This window comes from Lacerta agilis, chromosome 10, assembly GCF_009819535.1.
Source record: "Lacerta agilis isolate rLacAgi1 chromosome 10, rLacAgi1.pri, whole genome shotgun sequence".
Taxonomy (NCBI): domain Eukaryota; kingdom Metazoa; phylum Chordata; class Lepidosauria; order Squamata; family Lacertidae; genus Lacerta; species Lacerta agilis.
Genome location: NC_046321.1, coordinates 14,334,257 through 14,359,273, shown reverse-complemented (window position 1 = coordinate 14,359,273; position 25,017 = coordinate 14,334,257). Strand labels below are relative to the sequence as shown.

The 25,017-nt window shown below is 46.4% G+C and overlaps 1 protein-coding gene across 3 annotated transcripts in view; it reads right to left on the bottom strand.

Annotated features, from left to right (window-relative positions):
- EPS8 (epidermal growth factor receptor pathway substrate 8) overlaps nt 1–25,017 on the bottom strand; it is a 143,612-nt gene that overhangs the window by 21,236 nt on the left and 97,359 nt on the right. For 2 of the 3 annotated variants that reach the window (XR_004427436.1, XM_033161737.1), the window contains exons 8-17: nt 24,753–24,889; nt 23,227–23,294; nt 18,573–18,699; nt 17,303–17,391; nt 16,685–16,759; nt 15,491–15,639; nt 12,758–12,941; nt 8,625–8,758; nt 5,628–5,736; nt 3,949–4,086 (exon numbers count right to left, since the gene is read on the bottom strand). Coding sequence is in view for 1 of the 3 variants with exons in the window: in XM_033161737.1 (XP_033017628.1) it covers nt 3,949–4,086; nt 5,628–5,736; nt 8,625–8,758; nt 12,758–12,941; nt 15,491–15,639; nt 16,685–16,759; nt 17,303–17,391; nt 18,573–18,699; nt 23,227–23,294; nt 24,753–24,889 (1,210 nt within the window). In the remaining 2 variants the exon portion in view is untranslated. The remainder of the gene's footprint in view (nt 1–3,948; nt 4,087–5,627; nt 5,737–8,624; nt 8,759–12,757; nt 12,942–15,490; nt 15,640–16,684; nt 16,760–17,302; nt 17,392–18,572; nt 18,700–23,226; nt 23,295–24,752; nt 24,890–25,017) is intronic. The other variant, XR_004427437.1, reaches the window with a different exon arrangement.

Below are 25,017 nucleotides of genomic sequence, written 5' to 3'. Positions count from 1 at the left end.
ATTTGGAGGTGGTGGGCTCTACTTCATTGGAGGTTTTTAAGGAGAAGCTGGAATGTATAGTTGAGATTCTTGCATTGCAAGTGGGCTGGACTTGGGGCCACTACCAACAATACAATTCTATGATCCTCTTCCTGGGTGGAGTGATGGTCTCTGTCTATTGTCTCTTCCACTGAGGAGGGTGGAACTGAAGCTCTGGCTCTTAGGTGATCTGCCAGGTCTCCAGACCTACTAAGTGCCCTAGGGATGGGATCATTTCAGGAAACCTCCAGCCTCCTTCTTGGGGTCTTGTGAAACCTCCCTCATAAAAATAGTGTTCAATTTGCTCATGCAATACTTTCCTATCCATTTTTTTTTAAAAGTGGGATTCATTGATTATAGCAAGTTTTGACAACAAATAACTGCTTCAAAACAGACTATGAAAACTACCTACCAGTAGGGACAGGGTTGTTTAGAGGAAGGGCTCCGCTTTCACAGGGTCAAGGAGACAAAATTGGCAGGAGGACTCAAAGGGGGCAGCAGCCTAAATACTGAACATATCCAAGACCAAAATAAGTCCACTGTGAAGTGACCCTTGGTTTCACTAGGGGAAATGACTTGCCTAAAGTGAAAGTCTGACCCAAACACGCATGAATGGTTTCATTACTGTATTATGAAGCTGCAACTAGCTAGCCAATGTGTTACAAACCAAAAGGGAAAACACACATGAAGATTATTGTTGGAGTGTCTTCCCCAGGTTCATCCATCTGAGGTAGTGAGGTGGGCCTTCTTAATGTTGACACCCCAGCCATGGAACACTATCCTCGGAGATGCTTGCCTGGGCCCTATGATCTTTCCTCGCTTTTTGCTCTCCTGGGCCTTTTAATTAGAACTATTGTGGTTTGTCCCCTTGCTGGGTTTTCCGTGCTGTTTTCTGGAGCCTATGCTGCTTCACGAAGTGCCGTGCTAATTTTTGGACCCATGCCGTTTCTGCATTGTTTTACCTGATTGCTGGTGACTGCATTCATATTGTTTTGAATTTGTGAACCACCCAGAGGACATGGTTAATTGGGCAGTATATAAAACACCAGCCAACCAACAGACAAATGAAAACTGATTAGCACCGCAGAAATTCCGGAACACTCCAACAGCATGCTTCACGCCACACAGTGCAAACAAAACATGGAAACAACCCAGGCCTGCTGCTTGATACATGTTGTGACTTTGCCATTCCCTCTGCTTGACAGATCGCAGCATGAGGACCGCTGACTCATTTTCCCGGACATGCTTACACACCTCTGCAGGATGAGTCTCTCTGGTTTTTGGTAGAAATGTGCTGATCTTGTCCAGTTATTTAGTTATTAAGGATTTCCTGGGCCTGCTCGAAAATTTCTATCCCTTCCCAAACTAACCACACTCCATATAGGATCCTACCAAGTCGCAGGTTTTTTAAAACACACACACGAGAGGCTCCCCCCCCCCCGCAACAAGCTGTGGACCCCCTCCTCAGTTCCTTATGGCCTCCAATTACCTCAATACTCCATAGTCAAAGCAAAAATGCAATTTAAAATACAAGTATTATCCTAAATGATCTGGAGCTCAGGCACCCAGGGACCAAATTAGATGTCACATACTATTGCCTGTAACCTGAAAAGAACAGGAACAACAAAAGCAGTTTTGGTTGGAGGAACAGTTCTCAGGGAAGGTAGTGATTAAATCATTTCTGCACTCAAAATCACCTTCCCAAGGTGCTTTTCTCCCTGTGAGAGGAAAATATATGGGTACAGTTCTCTGCTCAAACATACCATCTTCAGGAGTGTGCTGTCTGCCCTTTAAATCTTAGGGACCTATTAGTCCCATGTGAAACTTCCAGTATACTATGGTTGTCAAGGGAAGAATCTACTCAGATCGCCTCTTCGGGGCCTTTTCTGTGGTGGCTGCCCTCCTGTAGCAGTCCTTGCCAAGGCAGGTCAGGGATTATGGGAGTTGTAGTCATAGGTTCCTCACTTCTGCTATAGAAACTAGCTAGAGTGCTGTATACTGTCCACTGCTATTGCTGAGATTGCAGATGGAACTGTTAAAATTCTTGTCAAAAGTATTTTTTTAATGGTTTCTATGCTGTTCTGAATTACTATTGCCCCTTTGTGAATACGGCCAACTCTCCACTGCACAACTATTGAAAACAGTGAAAGTACACACTGTAGTTTCACAAGAGACAAAAGGTTGAGTCTGATCAAGAGTAATCAATGCTTGCCCAGATTATTATTATCTCTATCAACTTTCCAGGAACTAGGACTGGAATTCTCCTGAAACCAGTAATTCAAGAGCTTCCCAATGTTTCCACCAGCCTTTATTGCTACATTACGATTTGTATAAGTCAGTATCTTAGCCTCTGAATAATGAATGGTAAATAATGGAAAATCTTCATTATCCTATTAAAGGCTTTAGCTTTTGGCTCAGACAATACAATCGAAAACGACGCAATTTCAAGGGAAGATCAGACAGGTTTAGCTGGAGCATGAAACTATGGTTTAGGTCAGGAACAGAGAGGAATATTGCCTTATTCTAAGAAGCGAAAAGGAACAGGAAACCTAAACCTTATGAACAATATGGGTTCCTTTAGAAATCTAGAAATATAGAACAAAATAGTTGTTGTTTTATTATTATTATTAATAATTACACGCCCTCCACCTTTAAGGTTACAGAGTGTCACAGGATTAAAAACAGTTTAAAACAATGTTCAGTCACAGAAATAAGGTGGGTCCCAAAATTCTGCATCTCGAGTGACAAAATTCAGGTGCATCTAAATGACTTTCCTCCGTACAAAGTCATCTGTACATATCGTACACAAGTGATTGCCTGCTACAGTGTCAGGGTCAATGAGAGGGTGGAGAGATAGCTGTGCGTTTTATTTGAAACTGTCGGTTTTACTGAATCCTTACTTGCTTCCGATTTTAGCAGCAAAAAGGAAGGCCCTTGCAAAGTGCACCATCAATTGCAAAACTTGTTCCCACACCCTCAAAACACAAAAGAATCTTCAAAGCACTCAGTGGCTACACATGGCATCCTGAGAACTTTTTCTATACAGTCAAAGCTTCATACTTTCACCTCAAACCAGCCAGAAAACCATCAGTCCACACACATGCAATGCAAAATATGAAGAAAAGGCCAGGGTTCAAACTTACAGAGGGGAAATAGGGTGGGGGATGTCAAGGAGGAAGTGGCAGTGGAAAAGGGGTGCGGAACACAACCCTACCTTAAATAATTCAAATTCCCTCTTTGGCATCAACAGCTAGCGATATATAACAAGCATTTGAAATTATTTGAAATGCAAATAAATCCATAAGCAGAATTTGAATCTAAATAATGCAGACAAAATGGAGGGCTTAAGATACATTTAAAGACAACTCTTTAAAGGGACATAATCTGTTCCACACGAGGAAGAATCAAGTCAGCTTGTAAATAAAAGGTGAAGGGAATCTGTATTGCATTTGCAAGATAATCTACTGTGCTCTGAAACGGACACTCACAAATGCCATTTAATACAGAGATTAAACGAGCTGTCAGGGTGGAGTCCTTTAGTCAGGCTGCTGCAGCCCGATGGTTTAACAAGTCTGCCGAGGAATCCGGGGAAGATGTGTATTTGGAGTTGCAGGATGGTTGTTCGTCCAGATGTTGTTACACTCCTAGCAGTTACCCTAGCTTTGTTGAGGGGGGGCACCCTTGCTCATTCTTCTGCTCTGATGGCGCCATTGCCTGGCTGATCTCTGCCTGACGGAAAGCTCTCCACCTGACCTGTTTGACTGTCTTCCGCAACTGCCACACCGAGATAGAACTGGCTTTGCCAGACTCCCAGAATGAGCTTGCTTTGCCTGGCGTTCCCGGGGCATTATTCGACAGATTTCCCTCTGGGGAAAAGTCTCACCCCCCCTTTCTCCTGCAAGAACCACCTACGGAACTGGGGGTACATACCTGTATGGTGTGTGCATACGATGGCTCTGCACTGCTGCTTTCCTGAGATCGGAGAGGTTCCAAGATGTTGTTTGGCACAAATCCTGTGACCCCGCTGGCGTTTTGGACTTTCCACCACTGCTTCCTGTCGTCGAGGACCTGGAACATAACAAACGTGGTCATAAGGAAATGGGAAATCAGCTCATCGCCTACAAGACGGGGGAAAAACAGGTCACTCCCTTACCCTAGAACAGAATATTGCCCACCATGGTCTATTCTGCCTAGCAACCGTGCTCCATACAGGGGTTCTTCCATCACCTGCTATCTGATTCATCTGAATGGATTGAACCTGGTGTCTTCTGCAGGTTCTCTTCAGCATTATAAAAAGGATTGCGAATATTCTTACATTTCCAAATACAGCTACAACAGACCAGGCTTTTCCTGTAATTTACATGTTGCAAGCAGTCAAAACATGGGAGATGCCCAGCGATATATTTGCAGCCCGATTGCAAGTGTTTTGAGGATTATATAAAAACTGATTTAAACGGACCTTTGTTTACAGCAAGGTTTTCTATGCTTGCAAGGAACAACCAGGGTTTCCCGGGGAAACAGTTTCAAAGCTGCACACCTAGAATGCAGCTTTTAATCAGCTGGCAGCCTCTGTGGTGGGTATTCTCTGTTTTAGGAGGGTCCAGGGAAGAGTGGATCCTGTGGCTCCGCATGCAGGAAGTCCAAGGTTCATTTCCTGGCAACTCTAGGGGAATCTGCTGGCAGGTGGTGAGAAAGAACTCTGGAAAGCCACAGCTACTCACAGTAGACCAGAGACGTGGGTAAAGAACATAAGAGCCTAAGGCGAGCCTGCTGGCCAAATGCCTGTAGAAGCTTGCAAACTGGACATGAGTGAAATAGCACTCCGTCCACCCATGAGCAGGGGATGGAGAACATAGACATTGTGGCTAGTAGCATTTGATAGCCTTGTCCTATATAAACTTGCCCAATCCTTTTTTTACAGCCTTCCAAATTGGCCTTCACTGCTTCCTGTGGCAGTGAGTTCCATAGTTTAACTATGTGCTGCCCGGAGAAGTATTTTATTTGTGTTGGGAGCTGCACAGAGTGGCAGGAGCAACCCACCCAGATGAGTGGGGTATCATCATCATCATCATCATCATCATCATCATTATTATTATTTTGGTCACTGAATGTGCACGAGTTCCATGTATCATGGGGGGGGGGAGAAAAACTTTTCTATACCCATTTTCTTAATGCCAGGCATCATTTTATACATTTTTCTCATGTTAAAGCAAAAAGAAACCCTGTGAAATTAGATGAAGGAGCGTTGGGGGACCTGTGGCCCTCCAGATGTTGCCAGACTACAACTCCCATCATCCCTGACCACTGGCCATACTGGTTGGGGCTGGTGGGAGTTGGAGTCCAAGAAAGTCTGCAGGGTCACCCACTCCCCCAGTCGCAGGTCTAAAAAGTTCTTTGCTCAATAGACAACACATCTCCTTCTGTTCTAATGCTGTCAATTCTCTGAATGCTTCCAGGAAAAAAAAAAGCATGCAGCTGAACTAATCACATTAAATGCAAATTTCCCTAAGCTCTATAGAAACTTTTAGCGACATGATTCAAGAAGCGTGCTGCATGGAGCAGAAAATTACCAGGGAAGGGGGGAAAAGTCAAAACAAGCACTGCATTACCTCTAAAATGTCATCCTTCAAGACAGAAAGTTCACTCTGGTTTCTTCCCACAAAGTCATACTTAGTTTTGGCATATTTCTTGGTTGGGGTTTTATGCGCCTCATAATTTCTGCAAAGCAAAAAGAGGCCAAACGTTATCCAGCTCCTTTTGCAGGGAACCACAGCTGAGAAGAGTGAAGCAGCGAGTCCTGCCTACCGGCAAATATCATTAGTAACGATGATTTGCCCAGAATTTACTGCCATGCCACGCAATAAGGCATCCGTCACAGCAGCAGCAGCAGCAGCAGCAGCAAAAAAAAAAAAAAAAGCTGGCAATGGACAATAATACCATTAACCACCGAAGCAGCTGTAAATACGAATTGAATTTACGAGAGCGGCTGGGTGTTCTGTTTTGAAAAGGGTCTGCAGATGAGCGCGGCAGGTGTATTCAACTTGCAGAAAATTGCATCGCGTTTAAATCACAGCAATTCGCCCCAAAGTGGGCAAAAACAAGAAATGTGTAGCCATTTGCAAATGGTTGAGGAAAGACCTCCAATAAGCCAGAAGCTAAGGGACACTGGCTGCCACGGCTTCAGTTTTCATAGCTCTTTGGGTTGTTAGCCAGACACTATTATCCCAATGGTTTTGCGAGTGGGCGAAAGGCAAGCCCGGGTTGAAGGAACAAGACATTTCTTCTTCATCAACAAAAATAAAAATAAAAACAGGTTGTCTGTCAGGAGCCATGCAATGCATTTTACTTTTTGAAAAACATTCTTATTTTACAAGTTTAGCACGTTACACTTTCATTCACAGCCCTGACTCTAAAGGCCATCTGTCCTCAGCCTTCAGGAACAGGGAGGTGGGGGAAAAGCTTTAAAAAACCGAGAGGAATACTACTCCTAATAAATCAGTCACAAGCACAAAGTAAAGGGGACCCAACACATAATGAGAAATGGAATGCAATGGTCATGCAACAGCAGGTGCCGATGCTGCATCACAGAGGCAGGAAACAACTTTTCATCATCATCCATGCATTGTAAACTACTGATTCTGAGCACACCTTTTGGGTACTCCAGTAGCTACCTAGTATTTTTTTTTTTTGGTTAGCTGTGGAGAACTGTTCCAGTTTACTTGAAGAGGGGAGCAGAAGGAGATCAGAGAGTTGACCGACCCTCACTTATCCAAAACGCTCCTGACTTTGGCGCAATAGCCAATTATCTTCCGCAGATATGGGCCGATATAAGCAACACCCCCCCCCCATTTTCCTCACTCTTTGGTAATGCACATACTCTGCGTTCCTCCTCACCCACCCGAAATCATTTGGATAAATGAGGTTCCCAGCGTTGAGATGTGAAGATAAGGTATGCGCCTGAAGGTAAGCACATCGCTTGGGCAAGATGGAAAGAGCCATAAATAACGCGGTCCAAATAATCAGCAATCCCGATCACCCATTTCACACGTAGCATTGGGCACTAACAACAAGAAGCCATATGTGTCTGACTCTGGGGTTGCAGCGCTCATCTCGCATTACTGGCCAAGGGAGCTGGTGTACAGCTTCCGGGTCATGTGGCCAGCATGACTAAGCTGCTTCTGGTGAACCAGAGCAGCACACGGAAACACCGTTTACCTTCCCGCTAGAGCGGTACCTATTTATCTACTTGCACTTTGATGTGCTTTCGAACTGCTAGGTGGGCAGGAGCTGGGACCGAGCAATGGGAGCTCACCCCATCACGGGGATTCAAACCGCCCTAGGCTCTGTGGTTTATTACAAAAAGTATTCAAATGGTAGTATAGATTAGCTTGATTCTCCTCCAGATGTTGTTCCCACAGACAGGGGCAGCTAGAGAGCTGTGACAGTCTCAGTTTTGCACCTTGTGGAAGTCAGCAGGAAGGAGGAGAATGGGGACAAAAACGAGACTTAGTTGGCTCTGCCTCTCTCATTGGCTCTGGCACCACCTACTGGTGGGCTCCCTGGCTTCTGCCCCATCAGACCCAAAGCAGACCAGCCACCACTGTCTTCAGCTGCTGCACCAAGCAATTAATATGTTCCATTAGCTGGGAGGGATGAAATTTTAACTCAGATAGAGACACACAGAGACAGACAGATTGGGGTGTGGGGTAGGGAGAGACCATAGCTGCTTTGGTTTGGTGGCTCTGATATGTTGCAAGTTTCCCACAGGCAGAATGTGGAGTCCTGGGCACATTCATGCGCCTGTTTCTTAATGCTTCCCATCACCTGAAAAGTTACCCTAACATGGCTACTCTCCAGGGGACACGAAAAGGGAGAGGGAGATGCTAACAAGGGATTATAAAACTACCTGGCTGACAAGGAATTGATGGGCTGATTTGAAGAGGTGGCTGCCTATCGTACATTTGGTCTGGGAAGAGATGAAGAAAGTGGCTTTCAGCCCTAAACCTGAGGCTACCTGGACGAGGAGATGTGTGTGCACAAACAGGTAACACCCAAGTCTTGTAACCAGTGAAAATGGTTAGGGATTCATGAGGCAGTCCAGAATTCAGAGAGTTCCACCCATAGGCTATGATCTGCTTCTCACGTTGACTTGGCAGTGTGGGAGCCAGTCCATGTGACCAGACCCCAGGCAACTGTAGGGAACATCTCTCTGCTGTATTTATTTTGTTGAAGGCTACAGCAAGATCACATTTTTAAAAAATGGACATGCCACTGTTGACCTTGGCAACAGACAACAAGGGAATGGGTTGTTTGTAAGTGTAATAATGTTCCAGGCTCCAATTCAGAGCATACGACTCAATTTTTCATCTCTTTTTTGAAAGCAGACATTGATCATAGTGAATTAGGACACAATTTGTCAGAGGCCCCTTAGAAAAAGCAGAGTAAAAGAGGTTTAGATATTAGCTCTAACACAGAGAGAGGATTGTCTACTTCTAGAACTAATGGAGAGAAGTAGAAGTACAGAGAGGCAGGCACCCTCCACCCTAAAAGCAACCGGTTGGGACAGTTCTCCACAGCTGCGCACATGACATCCACTGAAATGTTACCTATCTACATGTCGGCTAACAGTTTGCTTAAAAGCGGCTACAGCTGCCCCCTGGTCCGGCAAGGGCCCTCGCTTGTAAGCTGTGTTACTGAATGCGTACCCTTCAGACGGAGGATAATCTGAGATACTGGAATGCTGAAAGAGAGAAAAACAAGGAACTCTTGTCAGTCACAGAAAGTCCACAGCTGACTTTACGCTGCACGTTAATTCACAGTTTCTCTGTGCACTCGCACCACTATCGTTGTCTTAATTGTCTTAAAGGCTAATTCACACAGCTATGGAAAACCTGGCAGGGCAAAGCAGCCTTGGGGGTGCCTTGGGTTCATGCCGGCAGGTTCACAAGCCTGCAACGCACGGAAGTCATCAGCTCCAGAACACTTTTGCCATGCCTCGCTTCTAGTCTTAAGAGACAGGAGACGGTTTGCCCGGTGCCTTGCTTCCGAGAATGCGTGACAGAGGTTTGAAGGAAGCCTCTCTTCATACACGGCGCACAATTCCTTCGTGACTTCCACTATATTCTCTAGTTGATCAATGCCCAGAAGACAACAGATGCTAATCTGCCGTCTTCCCCAATCTGGTGCCTTCCAGATATTGCAGACTACAACTCCCATCAGCCTCATGGCTATGCTGACTGGGGCTAATGGGAGCTGTAGTCCAAAATATCTGGAAGATACCAGGTATGAGAAGTCAGAGTATTGGGTGCAGAAAGCTGCCTCCTACTCTGGTCCCTGTATCCCAGTATGTATTGTCTACACCAGGCATAGGCAAACACGGCCCTCCAGATGTTTTGGGACTACAACTCCCTTCATCCCTAGCTAACAGGCCAGTGGTCATGGATGATGGGAACTGTAGTCCCAAAACATCTGGAGGGCCGAGTTTGCCTATGCCTGGTCTACACAGAAACATAGGAAGGTGCTTTGCACTGAGTCAGACCATTGGCCCATCTAGCTCAGTACTGTCTACACTGACTGGCAGCAGCTCTCCAGGTTTCCATGAGAACTTCAGGAGACACTGGCCCATGGCCCATCATGTCCAGCATCCTGTTCTCATGCTGGCGCACCAGGTGCCTGTGAGAAGCTTGCAAGCTGGACCTGAGCAAACAGTACTCTCCTCTCCTGTGATTCCCAGCAGCTGATATTCAGAAGCATGAGGCCTCTGACAGTGAAGAACAGGGAGCCTCTCCCATCCCTACCTGGAGATACCTGCGATGAAACCTGCATACAAAGCAGATGCCCTTCCCCAACCTGACTGCCAGTGGCTCTCCAGAAACTCAGGCAGAAGCCTTACCCAGACTCACTACCTGAGCCTTTTAACTGGGATTGTCAGGGATTGAGCCTGGGACACAGCACTGAGCTATGTGGATGCTTCCTGGATCTGCAATATGGATACCAGCTGCTGCAACATCCGATAGCAGATGCTACAAAATGTACTTGAGAGCACCGAAGTTGCTAAGGTCCACCAGCTACCACCTGGCATGTACCACCAGGGACGTGAATTGCAGTCACTGGTATGACTCCAGTGGGCTGCAAAAGCACAAAATGTCTCTTATTAATTGCAGTGGAAACAACTGACTCCACCTTGTAGTTCATTACAGTAATTATGCACAAGCAGGAAACCTATTCAAAGTGGCAGGGTTGTTTTTTTTGGGGGGGGGGGAATGCCAGCAGATGTCACCGCAGCTTAAGCTAGGAATAATTTTCAGGAATCAGAATTTCTGATGTACTTTCCTAGGCGTCAGATCAAAGCTTACTTCTCCGGGTTAGGCACTGTAACCATGGCAGCCACAAGTATGCTGTTAACTCGCACTGGGGTGCATTTTTCTGTATTAAAAAAAAAGGATGCCCTGCAGGAAAGAGACAATCTTGTGGGGGTGAGCTCTGAGCTTAGGGTACACGGACGTTTTTCCCATGCCGCTGGCTCACTGGGTGCATGCGACTCCAGTTTGAAAAGGAAACGAAGGCTGAAGTTTTCGTGTCGACCTTTTCCACACCTTTCCATCAAAGTAAAAGGTTGCAATCTATCGGCCCAAATTCAGGGCCTGGAAGCTGGGCAGAGTTTGCATGCTCACTTAAGAGTTTTGGAAGGCCTCTAACGTGCACCTAGATGGAGACACCAGAAGCCAATGCCATTCCTTCACAGATTTCTGCTGGATACTGTGAAACCTGGCAATTTTCTGATTTCTTTCTTTCTTTGCTTGTTTCAGGCAAGACACTGCTCCTGTCTTACTAGGAATCAAGGACTGTCTTCTGTTCCTCTTGCACTACTATTGATTTCTGGACATATTGGTAATGGTCACATTTACATGTCAAGCTAAACCATGGTTTAGTGTGATTTGCACATTCTCCCGCCCCTCTCCTCCTTCAGCATTGGATGACAACTTTGAAATCGGTTAGTTTTTTTGCAGAACCCTGGCATGCCATTGCATGCAAAGCAGGCATTGTGGTTTATAAATAAACTCTGGCTGGTTTCAGAAGCCAGCTTCCTAACCCACTGTTTGAAGTTGGCTTGTTTTGAAACATATCAGAATTTGTTCTTAACCAGAATCCAATATTCACCGACAAGTTGGGATCCAGTGAAATGGAGCCTACATCCTGTCAGAGGCAACCCCGCCCCCATCTATATAGGTGGCAGAGGCAGGTCAGCTTAAGAAAAACTTGGGCTTGTTTCCAGCATGTCACACTAAACCATGGTTTAGTGTGAAATGCGAGGCCACTATATTTTATTCTTTGAAGGGAGAATGCAAAGACGCACTGAGCCTCATGACATTTTCACCACCTGCTGGTTATCATTATACCTCATCTATGCTAGCAAAGCCAAACGAGTCTGACTTACATTTTGTGGAGGGGAATTAAAGAGCTTTGTGATTCCTGCCCTTAAAATTGAATGAAAGCCGGGCTAAAGTCAGGATTCCTTGCTAACAGGTGCTGCTAATAAGTGAACGGAATAGCACAGAGTTCTTCATAACCATCTGGTTCTGCCTTCTCACCCAACCCAAATGCCTATGCGTACCTTAGTGTTCGTGATCTGTTAACATCCAAAGTAAATAACCTGAATAAGCACACATTTGTTTGTTTTTTTACATTCAGAAGCTTTCGTGCGCTTATAAAGAACATTGTTCTTAAATAAATAATAACACCCTTAAGTTACTCCTTCTTCCCCTCTAGGCATCCTGCAATGCTCCCTTCCACCATAGCAAAAATGTAAGATATTGGCAGGTTCACGTAAGTACAAGAGAAAGAGAGAGAGAGATTTTTTTTAAAAAAATGGAATACATGGATGGGCAGAACTGGGAGAGTCAGAGAGATAGGAGTGTTGAGCAGGGCCGGATTTAGGTTTGATGAGGCCCTAAGCTACTGAAGGGAATGGGGCCCTTTATATGTCCAGCTGTCCTTTGTCAACAACAAATTGTCGCTGGTTTTTTTGTGTTGAATATATGCTATATGGTAATTTATGGACCTAATAGGTATCTAAAGTCATTTGCACATAACAAAGTATGTATTTTATCAAAGTACAGAAATATAGAAATGAGCAAACCAGTGATATTTTAGGGAGCAGGCTAACAGAAGGGGCCCATTACTTACATCATAGGAGCTTACACAACACAAGACACTGTTGCTGTATGTAGGTTTTATTTTATCTGTTTTTTAACTTATATTTTGGAAACGTACATCCAGGTTTTTTTTTTCTTTAATTTTTTGGGGGGCCCTCAAGAGAGTAAATCTGGCACTGGTGTTGAGCATTGCTGCTGTGGGGCAGAGAGGGAGGGGGCACCAGCTGCTATTTTAAAAAAAATCAGTTTTTTTTTTTTTTAAATTCACCCACTGGCCCCACCTTGGCTATGACCCCAGTCAATATCCATCTTTAAGATGCTTCACAGGTACCTAGTCTTGGATCCATTAGCTTGCCTGGGTTTGCAATGGCTGCCTCTTTCCCCAAAGGAGTTAGCAGCCAAGGGGTTGAAAGGAGGAAAAATTAGATGCCAAAGGGAAGAAAGGATGGCGGCGCTTGTCAGGGCACATAAACAGCCCTCGAAGAAGAGCTGTGTGGATCACATCGCATGCCTGTTTCCCGCTGGCCTGATGCACACAAACGCTCCACCTGGGTTTAACAGCCGGCGGCAGCCCTCTTCCCTACCTCGGTTGATAACCTTTTCAACTCTTGCTTCCGCTGGTGCTCAGCTACGTTTGCCACCGACTCGGCTAGCTGGTTGAGCTCTTGTTCCTTTGGGGACCCCATGAAGCTCAGCAGGGGAGGCTCCCATCCGTTCCTGAACCGCGGCACGTAGGGTGGGATGAACTGCTCCTTGGGCCACTCTGCTCTGCATTCAAGGAGGAACATGTTTTGAGACATGACTAGGTTGCCCACTATGCAATGACCCCCAAATATTACTACTAAATTATCTGAATTGTTGCAGGAAGATTGGGAAGCAACTCTCAACCAATTGGTTCTTTAAAAGAGAAGAAGAGGTTGGATTTGATATCCCGCTTTATCACTACCCGAAGGAGTCTCAAAGCGGCTAACATTCTCCTTTCCCTTCCTCCCCCACAAGAAACACTCTGTGAGGTGAGTGGGGCTGAGAGACTTCAGAGAAGTGTGACTAGCCCAAGGTCACCCAGCAGCTGCATGTGGAGGAGCGGAGACGCGAACCCGGTTCCCCAGATTATGAGTCTACCGCTCTTAACCACTACACCACACTGGCTCTGGACTGGACAAATTCATGAAGGATAATATTATCACAGGTTATGAGCCATGATGGCTGTGCTATGCCTCTACATGCAGTAACACTTCTTATAACCAGTTGCTGGAAGGGGAGGGAGAGTGTGCTCTTGTGCTCAGGTCCTCCTTTCAGGTTTCCCACAGGCATCTGGTTGGCCACTGTGAGACAGGAATCCAGGACTAGATGGGCCATTGGCCTGATCCAGCAGGCTTGTCTTCTGTGATTATGTTCTACTCCAGGGGTAGGCAACCTAAGGCCCGTGGGCTGGATGCGGCCCAATCGCCTTCTCAATCCGGCCCGCGGACGGTCCATGAATCAGCGTGTTTTTACATGAGTAGAATGTGTCCTTTTATTTAAAACGCATCTCTGGGTTATTTGTGGGGCATAGGAATTCGTTCATTATTATTTTTTTCAAAATATAGTCCGCCCCCCCCCCACATGGTCTGAGGGACGGGCTGAAAAAGGTTGCTGACCCCTGTTCTACTCTCTGCTGCAAAAAATAAGCTCAGCTAAAACAAGGGAGGGGTTGGGGAGAACAGCTACTAGTCTCAAGAGTAGTCATAAAAAAAACCTGAGATTTAAAAAAACTTATTATTAAAATTTCTATACTACCCTTCATCCGGAGATCACAGTGCTGTTTATTATAGAGCAACTAATGTACAACTAGGATTCTCAGAATGATGCACCATGTATACTATATTCCAGTATGCCAAATACAGGGACAGTGTACAACCAGATCAATTCTATTTATTTTTTGCTTTATTGCAATATTGCATTATATGCTGAACTATGCATCTATGTAAATGTATGTTCTTTTAATTAATTTATTATTATTATTATTATTATTATTATTATTATTATTATTATTATTATTATTAACTATACAGACAAAGCAAGGAAGCCACAATGCGTTTCACTTTTTCAACACTTGTGTCTCCCACAGCATATCGCTGTTGGCAGCGTCTAATGAGACAGGGATTTCTGGAATCAGTGAAGATATTCCACTGAGATCGGCTGGCTCTCACTACGTGATGTTCCTGCACCAGAAGCAGGATTTTCCTCGCAGGCTTAGAGATGCCTGTGCACCATGCATAGAAAGCATTGCCCTGTGATTTAAATTACTGCCTTCTCACGTACAGCTCCCTGGAAGACACTTTATGGTTTCCCTTTTCTCTTTTTGGGAGGCTATCTCTTATTTATGGGTGTTGTCAGAAATGGATGAAGGTAATAAATGCCATTGAACCAGTCCTAAGAGCAGCCAGAATTAATAGCACACTAATGTAGTTTTTGCTTACTTATAGGCATGGTGGAAGGGTGAGGAGAGGGCAGAGTGTTATAAAAAATAATAGTCATATCTGCTGACAAGTGTCACAGCTACGGCATAGCTCTGAGCTAGGATAGAGCAAGGGACAGGCAGTGGGTGATTTTCACGAGACTTTGGACTGAACAGAATGGGTAATTTTCCACGAGTCCCTGAACACGATTGTTAAAATTATCTGAGCTCTTTTGATGTGGTGTGAGGATAATTTTCAGGTTAAATGGAGGTGAGCTTCAGACAACACCCCTGTCTCTAACCTTTCCATCGCCTGCACCAACATCCCACTCTATGAATGCCAATCTAAAGATGACCTTATCAATACAGGAAGTCACATGCCAGCCCTCACAAGGCTTGCTGCGAAACTCCACCTCACCAAGCGCAGCTTTTTCCCTGGCATGGCATGTGTTCTTCACACAAACCAGGGGATTTGTAAGGCAAGCCTATGTTGTGGTGGAACATCTGCAAGCCCTGTTTGGGGCAGTTTTTCAGATTTTCGACCAGCGAGTCATGTTTTCAGAACCTTGACCCCACGGCAAAACAACTGGGGTATGCCCAGAGCTCAGGGGGTAGAGACTCTGCTTTGCATGCAGAAGATCCCAGGTTCAACACCTGGCAACTCCAGGTAGGGCTAGGAGAGATTCCCTCCCTGAAATCCTGCTGCCAATCAGTGTAGAGTGACAATGCTGAGATAGATGGACCAGTGGTCTGACTCTGTTATAAGGCAGCCTCCTATGTTCTCAGCATTCACACCAGTGTGGGCAGAACAGAGAAACAAAACAAGATGATATCATATCGGTAGATAAACAAGCCAAACATGTCAATTTCCTTTTACCTGGCTTTGGTCCACGTGTCACCTAGAGACACCCATAGCTGTCCTTCGTCACTTGTGACGGTGTAACGCAGGAAATCTATTGTGTCTTTTGTTAAGAGGGGGCTGAGGACTGTGCTAGCGAGCTGAGGCCCTCCCGTTGCCTGCACCACCTGCGACAAAGAGAATTAAAAGCAGGCTTATTGTTGGTATGGTAGGAGTGATCATGGGCATTACTGAGCCTGGCGTTTGAGGAAGCATTGCCAGGGAAGATTCTCACCCTGCCTTTTGTACTCAGGTTCAAGTGTCAAAAGGAAAATCGCAGCCTTCTCCTTTAACATACAGGCAAATGAGGCTGGAGTCCTTTCTCAGCTGCTGCTTTTATGTATTTTAAAGGGAATTATCAATGAGTTGCACAGGCACATGCATTGCAACTGAAACTATTCATGTGTTTGGGACCCAGTTCCAATTTCTTTTCAGCATTTTTAACCTACACTTGGCCGAACGGAGCCTCTGCAATTGATCGGAGAAGATGTCAGCGAAATAGCAACGGGTTCTGAATCCAATGGGCACAGTTGCAGGAAGTTTTTGATGCAGGGGATGCCTCTACTAATGGGATTAGAAGGGACAGGATGATATTTTCAGAACAGGTGGAAGGGGGTTTCAGGGAGAAAGCCTACATCAATTGCTACTAGGTAACAATGGCTACGAACTGCCCCCATTGTCAAAGACAGTATGCCTCTTAAAACCAGTTGCAAATCACAAGTGTAGAAAGTCGCTGTTGCACCCAGGTTTCCGCTTGCCAATGTGAGAACAGGATGCTGGACTAGACTATATTTGCTCTTACAGAAGAAATGGGGGGGGGGGTTGTCTTTCTTCTTCTCCAGTTAGCAGAAGTGTCCCCTCGATCAAAAGCTCTTCCACAAATGCAAGTGCACTAACTGGGTTCCACCAAAAGGTTTTTTTTTTGTTTTGTTTTAGTGTAGACAATGATTTTCGTTTTTATGGCATACATCATCTCCATTGTCAATTTCCCATTTGATTAATTTCAAAGAGATCATCAAAGCTATAAACTGGGATAGCTCAGTCAGGGCCATGGGATCGAGCCCCACACTGGGCAAAAGATTCCAGGCTAGATGACCCTCGTGGTCCCTTCCGATCATAAAGTCTATGATTTTACGAAACGCCGTGACGTTCTACATCTAGAAATAATCTTACCATATTTAAAGGGGTGAACAGGAAATGAATCAATTCAGATGCACTGGGATTCTGGATGTGCGACTTTAATTTAGCCTGCAGGAGAAAAGAAAAGGAAGAGAGAGAGAGAGAGAGAGAAATAACTATTCTTAAGGCAGTTAATGGGAAACGGCAAATCTTAGTAATGTAACATGCAGACTTTGTTTAAGAAGGTCCAGGGCAATATCTGGTTACTAGTTAAAACACTGTTGGGTAGCAGGAAAGCTCTTTGACATTGCCTGCCAAGGCAGAGCATCAAACCTACAGCTTTTTATTTAATCAAAGTCCACGATGTCTCAGACTGGATGATAGGTAAAATATCTTGGGCATGCAAGGTCCCGCCTTCTCTCTTTGATCCTTGCATAGTGATGTCCTTTTTTTGTTTTCAGACAGCTATGCTCCACTTCCACTGCTGTATGCCTCTGAATACCAGTTGCTTGGGGTTACGAGTTCTGCTGAGCTCCTGCTTCCCGCAGGCATCTGTTTGGCCACTGTGAGAACGGGGTGCTGGACAAGAAGGGCCTCACCCACCCCACCCCACCCCACCCCGATCCAGCAGGACTCTTACATTTTGCAAGTATTTTGCACACAGCAACTTACCAGAAGGTTGAAGCCGTGTTTAAATTTCTGCAAACAGTCGACAAATTCGTCTTGAGGTGGAGGTTTGGAGCGGAGAGTTAAGACACCCTCTGGGGAACGAAGAACAAAACAAAATCACCTGGCGGAATTTCTTGGGAGGCACCCACAACATGTGAAAGCAGAATGAGGTACCTCTGAAGGTACACCATGGCGGTAGCAGCGGCAGCAGCAGTGGTCCTAGCTCAGCACTCCCCCTGTTGTGTTAAGTTGGACTCCAACATGCATAAGCCCCAGCCAGCATGACCAATAGCCAGGGATGATGGGAGCTGTAGTCCACCACCCCTTACCTTGGTTCCCTCCAAGGCCATTAAGTCCATAGCTTTAAATTACTGAACTGCACAACTGCCTACAAGATGATGATGATGATGAAGATTACTTCATTATAAGAACTCAGAGCTTACATAGTCCTCAAGTGTCAGGGGCCAGTCAGCAGTAAATCACACAGAGTAAGCTTTCCTTTTATTAGAAAAAACACAATCTACACAGGGGAGTCAAGCCAAATGAGCACAGCAGCTCTTCAGTAGGTCTGGCCCCTATGAGGCAGTTGCAGAGACTGAAGGTCCCTGCCTTCCACCTCTGCCTAAGTCCCCTCCTCTCCAGGGTTTCCCCCAAAGCAATCCGAGACTGTGCTTGCAAGTCTGCCTTTGCTCCTCCAGCTTCATGCCTCTCTGAGTTCTGGGAGACCAGGGCAGACACTCTGGCTTCTTCAGCAGCCTGACTCATCTCTGCCTCTTGGCCTCCATCCTCTCCTGCTTCTGATTCTGCCTCTGCTTCCGGACTTCTCTCTGCCACAGACTCTCCCAGCTCACTAAGCCCTGTTGCCTCTTCAGCTTCCAACCTCTCCTCCTCCCAATCTTCTCCCTCTGACCACTCATTGTCATCCCACCACCAATCCCCGGGCCCTGAGCCTGGGCTTTTTCCTTGAGGGTTCCCCAGCTCCTTCCTCCCACCATTCCTGTGCCTCCAACCAGTCCATGACAAGGGATTATTTGAATGTTGTTGTTGTTTGTCCAAATCCCAGGCTCTAATCAGGCATCACTTTATGGCAACGGTAACCAACCCTGTGCCCTCCAGATGTCGTGGGACTCCCAGCTTCCATCTGCCCCAGCCAGTTCAGGGATTATGCAAGTGCATAATCTGACAGCACTGAAAAGGCTACAGGTCCCTCATCCCCAGAGCTGGATACATGGGGGTCTCTTGGAAAGCCATTCAGGCGAAAGGAACCCCTTACCCCCAGGCCCTTTCTTCTTATTCTTCTTGGTTTTCTTCCTCTTCGAAAGCTCCGCAAATGCTTCTGTCGCTTTCTGAAGCTTGGTAACGAAATATTCAATGTCGTCCAAAATATGGTTTAGAATTTGCTAAGGACAAGAGGAGGGGGCAAGGAGGAGGAGGAGGAGGAGGAAAAAGAGATCAGAAATGCCAAGGACTCCACCCAAGGTGCAGCGCAGTTAGTCACTGAGCAGAATTAGAACTCGCAGCGGGGATGAAGAGAACATTCCATCCACAGGAAGCGACACATGCTAAAATTAATACGCCTGACATTTCTATACAGCTCAGGCCTGTATTTTCCTTAGGAAGTCATCGTCAATAAAGGCTCTTACTAAGTAAGATTTGAGATGATTAAGTCCCAGGGCTGAACACTTAATTCCTCCTGCATGTTCTCCCACACACAGGCAAAACTGCTGAAATATCGGCCTGCCTGGGGTGGTACAGACAGCTAATCACTCACCCCGCCTCATCCTGGCCAACTTAAGTCTCAAATGCCCAGCTATTATAAAGCTATAAAACTATTACTGTTTCGACAGCCAGGGTTCTTGCATTCTGGGGCAAAAAAACTGATTCAGCCACAAATATTTTTAGTGCTCAGCTTGAGAGGCAAAGCAAAGGCCTTGTATGGTGCATACAATTGTAGAGTTGGAAAGGATGACGAGGGTCATCTACAATAATAATAATTTTATTATTTGTACCCCGCCCATCTGGCCGGGTCCCCCCAGCCACTCTAGTCCAACCCCCTGCCATGTCGGAATCTTTTGCCCAATATGGGGCTTGAACCCACAACCCTGAGAGTAAGAGTCTCAAGCTCTACTGACTGAGCTAATAACCCAGTGCAGCCAAAGACTTTTCTCATGCATGTACTTCACAGGTATTTAGACTGCTTTCGCCAGGGTCATGCTTTGTGCAGGACCTGAAAACAGGACTCGTCTCAAGCCCGCTCTATAAACTCCCACCCTCTGCTTGTGAGGCAGTATGGTATAATGGTTAGAGATGGGGTAGTCCATGGGGAGCCCTCCAGAGGTTGGATGACAACTCCCATCCAACCCTTATTATTGGCCGTGGTGGCTGAGGCTGAAGGGAGTTGGATTCAAGAAACCATCTGGAAGGCAGTACATTCACTACCCCTGAGTGAGAGTGTCAGGCAAGACTGTGGAGACCTGGGTTCAAATCCCTAGAATCATAGAATCATAGAGTTGGAAGAGACCACAAGTCCAACCCCCTGCCAAGCAGGAAACACCATCAAAGCATTCCTGACAGATGGCTGTCAAGCCTCCGCTTAAAGATCTCCAAAGAAGGAGACTCCACCACACTCCTTGGCAGCAAATTCCACTGCCGAACAGCTCTCACTGTCAGGAAGTTCTTCCTAATGTTTAGGTGGAATCTTCTTTCCTGTAGTTTGAATCCATTGCCCCGTGTCCGCTCCTCTGGAGCAGCAGAAAACAACCTTTCTCCCTCTTCTATATGCTCAGCCCTTAAGCTCAGTGGGTGTCCCTAAACTAGGACAGCCGTGAAGATAAAATGTGGGAAGGGGGGGGGGGGTGTAAACAAAACTATAACCACACACACCACCCTGGACCATTAGGACAAATGCCCTTGCCTGCCTCCTTATTTACAAGCAGCCTGGGAGGGGGGGGGTGCCTCTCTGCTTCCTCTTCCTTAGTCTCAATTGCAGTTCTGCAGAATTCAGCAGGGAGAAATTAACAATAATTAGTTGGTTCCACGAGTCATTGCCTCTGGTTATGCCTGCCATAGGTTCTCCCTCCCGTGGGCCTCCCCTTTTTCCTGCCTTGCCAGTTCCAAGGGGGCCAACCACCACCGAGGCTGCCACGAATGTACTAAGTGATAAAAAAAAGAGTATCTGGGCTGTGTTCCAGGAAGTCCTGCGGTTCTCTGCAGACCTTGACTCTGCTGACCATTGACAGCAAGCTAGCTTCACCACGACCACCAGTCTTCCTTTGCAATGCGCAGTTGCAAAACTGGCGTACGCCCCGAGGCACAGTCTCAGTTCGTGAGACGGCCGCCAACTTGGATGGCTTTAAGAGAGGGTTAGACAAATTCAAGGAAGCCACGATGGCCGTACTCCACATCCACTGCCAGAAACAAATGGTGGCGATGTTCCACAAGGCCTGTAAACGGCATCTTGACCCGCCAATATAACTCCGGGGTCAACTGTTAGTTGCTGCGAGAATCGGCCTGCATATATCTTAACACACTTGTTTTAATATGTGCCGATTGGCTTGCTCTGATGCTATGTCTATCTGTGGGCTTGTGACGCTTAGCTAGTTGGGAGAGAGGAGGCTTTTCACACTGACTGCCTGTCAGCTACCTCCTTATCTAGGAGATGGAAGAGAGTTGGGAAGGGGCCTCCAAGCTAGGGGTGAGTTAATTGGGCTAACGAAGCCAGCTGAGGTAGCTTGCCTTTGTATAACTACAAAATTTATACACAATTTTCAGCCCGGACACCAAGACCTAGCTCTGAGGGCCTTCTGGGGGCTCCCTCGCTGCAAGAAACGAGGTTACAGGTAGGGCTTCTGTGCGTCCAGAATTTCCTGGACATATCCGGGATCCGCCCGTCGGAATCCGGGTGGAATTTCCTGAAATCAGTAAACATGTCGGGGCGTATGACAACAACTACGCTCAACAACTTTTGTGTCCGGATTTCCACTTTTTAAAAATATGGCAAGCCTATTACAGGGAACCAGGCAGGATGCCAAGGAAATAAACACCTATCTGGCTTTCTGAAGGCAGCCCTGTATAGGCAAGTTTTTAATGTTTGATGTCATACTGTGTTTTAATTTGTTGGAAGCTGCCCAGGGTTCGCTGGGGGCAACGCAGCCAGATGAGTAGCATATAAGTAATAAATTGCTGTTATTGCCTAAATGCTTTCCCTGGTGTGAACAAGTCGTGATGACTGTTTGCTGCTTTGACCCCGAGTCTGCAAAGACAGTGGGGCTCTGAGGGCTCTGAGATCATACCTTTGTTTAATAAAGCACTAGAACTGGCCATTCTGACATTTTTAGCGTCCTCCTTTGGCATCCCTGCATCAAACCACCCTCGCAGGGCCTCCTTTGGGCCTGCAGATCAGGACAGTCGGTGTGCCTCTGAATACCAGCTGCTGGCGAACCCAGGTGGGCAGAGGGCTTCCCACAGACTTTTGGCCGACCATTGTGAGGACAGGATGGGCCACTGGCCTGATCCAGCAAGGCTTTCCTTATGTTTGATCTGCACAAACTGTGTGCGCAACACAGAGCAGTCCTGTGCAGCACAGGGGAGCCCAAGAGCAGGTGCTCCAAACTTTTATTTATTAGGTTTTTATACTGTTGGTCATCTGAAATATCTCAGGGTGGTTCATGGACTTGTGGCACCCAGAGCTGGAAAGCAGGCCCTGATGTTAGATCACAGACAGCCTTCATCAATGCTGGGGTCCCAGATGTCCTTGAACCACAACTCACATCAGCCCTGACCATTGGGCTAGGGAAGATGGTGGCTGTAGTCCAACAACAGCTGGGGAAACCAAAGTTGGCCTAAGGCCTATGTGTATCTTGCCCTTGCTATCCAGTAGCTCTGGAATATTCTCTTCATGCCCTTTGTCACACTCTTCCTGGCCTCTGCCGAAAGCCCAATCCAGTCATTTTCTAGATCTGAAAGAGTGGAAGACAAATGCCTCGTGGTTGCTAGGCAACCAGCTCCAAGGTACCGCTCCTTCACCCTTTAGGCAGCAAGACGCTCTAGTAAACATGCCATAATTAAAATGTGAAAGGCAGGCTCATATACTCAAACACGCGCTGGCAGGAAGCGCCAGCCCATCAGGACTCTGTGGCGCACACCCACTTCAGGGCTATGGATAGGAGCGTTCCCATTACACTTCGTGTGCCTACTGTTGAAAATATGACTACCTAACAGAAACGAAACAGAAATGAAATGCTGCCTGGGTCTCTCGATCCTCAAGATCACGTGGAAGGGCAACCCATCTCCTGCTGCTGGCCAGGGCTCTGTGGGAATGAAAAGGGATGGAGGAATGACTGCAGGCCTCAAGCCCATGATCAAGGTGGCACAGGGAAGAAGCATAGAAAGACCTCTGCGCTGGTTGACTTGGCCATGCAGGTGTGCCATCTCCCTCAGAAGGACAACGACGTCTCTCAAAAGGCTGAGAACCTTCAAAGGGCTCATTCTGACTGTTATGTATTTAATACTGACCAAGAAAGGGAAGCTCTACAGCTGCCACTGGGCGTCCCTTGGTGGGTGCTGACACCCATGACAGGGCCTTCTCGGCAGCAGCATGCATTCATGGAACGCCCTCCATGCGGAGGAGGGATTTTAAAAACAAAAAGGAGAAAAAGGTAAAAACAAAAAGGAGAAAGCAGGTGGCTATTCAGCTCCATGTACAACTAGGATTTGAGGCAGGAACTCAAAGTGGGTTGGATCCTTTGGAAATGTAGCATAATGATGCGGCTCTAGGGTAATCTAGAAGCAAAGAGGCCTTTCACCCATTAACTGTTTACCCACCTCACAAAACAACTAACATCCAACATCTCACCAGATTGAACAACATGGTGAGAACACACACACACACACACACACACACACACACACACACGTCTTTCACTTACAACATCTCTGTCGATCTTGGCTGCCATCATTTCAGACGTTTCTTCGTGCTCGTGTCTAGATTTCTCAACTAAGGAAAGAAACATCCCAATTGATCCACTCAACTTGGACAGGAACCTAGAGTGTTTTCAAACCCCAATGACTTGCAACCCACAATATGCAGCCCGCAATACCTGAAACAGAAGGACTATTTCTTAGTCCATCAAAAACGATGTGTGTCACATGCTGTGAAATGAGTCATGATGGGACTCACAGCATACTTTTAAAACATTATGATACCACGTCACAGCTTCCCCTGAAGAACTCCGGGAGCGGTAGTTTGCGAATGGTGAAGGAAGTTGTTAGGAGAGCCAGTGTGGTGTAGTGGTTAAGAGTGGTAGACTCGTAATCTGGGGAACTGGGTTCGCGTCTCCACTCCTCCACATGCAGCTGCTGGGTGACCCTGGGCTAGTCACATTTCTATGAAGTCTCTCAGCCCCACTCACCTCACAGAGTGTTTGTTGTGGGGGAGGAAGGGAAAGGAGAATGTTAGCCGCTTTGAGACTCCTTCGGGTAGTGAAAAGCGGGATATCAAATCCAAACTCCTATTCCCCTCACAGGGCTACAGGTTCCAGGCTTCCCTGTCAAGAGGGAATGATTGTCAAACCATTATTAGGATTGTAGCTCTTGAGAGAAATAAGGATTTCTGAACACCTCTCGGCACTCTTAACATGCAGCTCTCAGAATACTTTGGGGGAAGCCATGACTGCTTAACTATATGACTTTTAGACAACTATATGACTTTTAGAAGACATCTGAATGCAGTCCTGTATAAGGAAGCTTTTAATGTTTGATGGTTTGTTGTGTTTTTATATTTTGCTGGAAGCCACCCAGAGTGCCTGGGGCAACCCAGTTAGATGGGAGGCATATAAATATTACAACAACAACAATTACTATTCCTACTCCTACTAGCAGCATCATAGTGCTTTAAATGTCTGGTGTGGATGTTGCCCAAGAGAAGCGACCAGTAGCGACTTGGATCATCTGTGAGATTGTTCCTGCTTTGGACAACAAACTGTGGTTGTTGAAATCTTAGGAGCCAACCGAGTGGATGGATAAGATTTTCAAAGATTGGGACTCCACTGCTCAGGTTAGCTAACTGCCCTTCTCCATGGCAAGAAAAACCACAGCAAAGCAACTGTATGCATTTTTACACAGAAATCAATGTTCAACAGAGCTTCTTCCCTGGTACATGTGCAAAACACTGTAGCCTAAAATCCCGCCCCCTCAAAAAAGAAAGAAAAAAGAAGAAGCCAGAATAAATCTGCTAAAGCAGAATTTAGCTCTTCTTGATAAGTCATCCAAACTAAATGTGGCAGTTTTGTGTGTGGGGTTCAGACAGCCTCGCCTGTACCCCGAGAGGAGGTTTGTCACAGGCAAGGCCAAGAGGCCGCATACAGCCCAAGGCCACCCAACCGACAGGCTTGGCACAGAACGTTGCCAGTCTCTGCCTTGCAAGGTTATCTCACGGTTTCCGCAAAACACTCACAGTCTCCTTGTTCAGCTGCCCAAGCGGACCAGGCTGCTACCCGGCTTCTGACGTCCACCTGCGTGACAGTACCCGGGGGGACAGGAGCTGGTGCTCTCGGAGGCGGAGGAATGGCACCGTCAACTTTGGAAAGCATCCTAGGTGGGAGACATGGCAAATCAAAAGCAAAAGGCTGAGAAAATGAAATCTCTTTCCTCCGTGGTTTATTAGAATACGGCTGGGGAGCAGGGAGAGAGAGAGAGAAGCCTTGTACTCTGAACTCTCA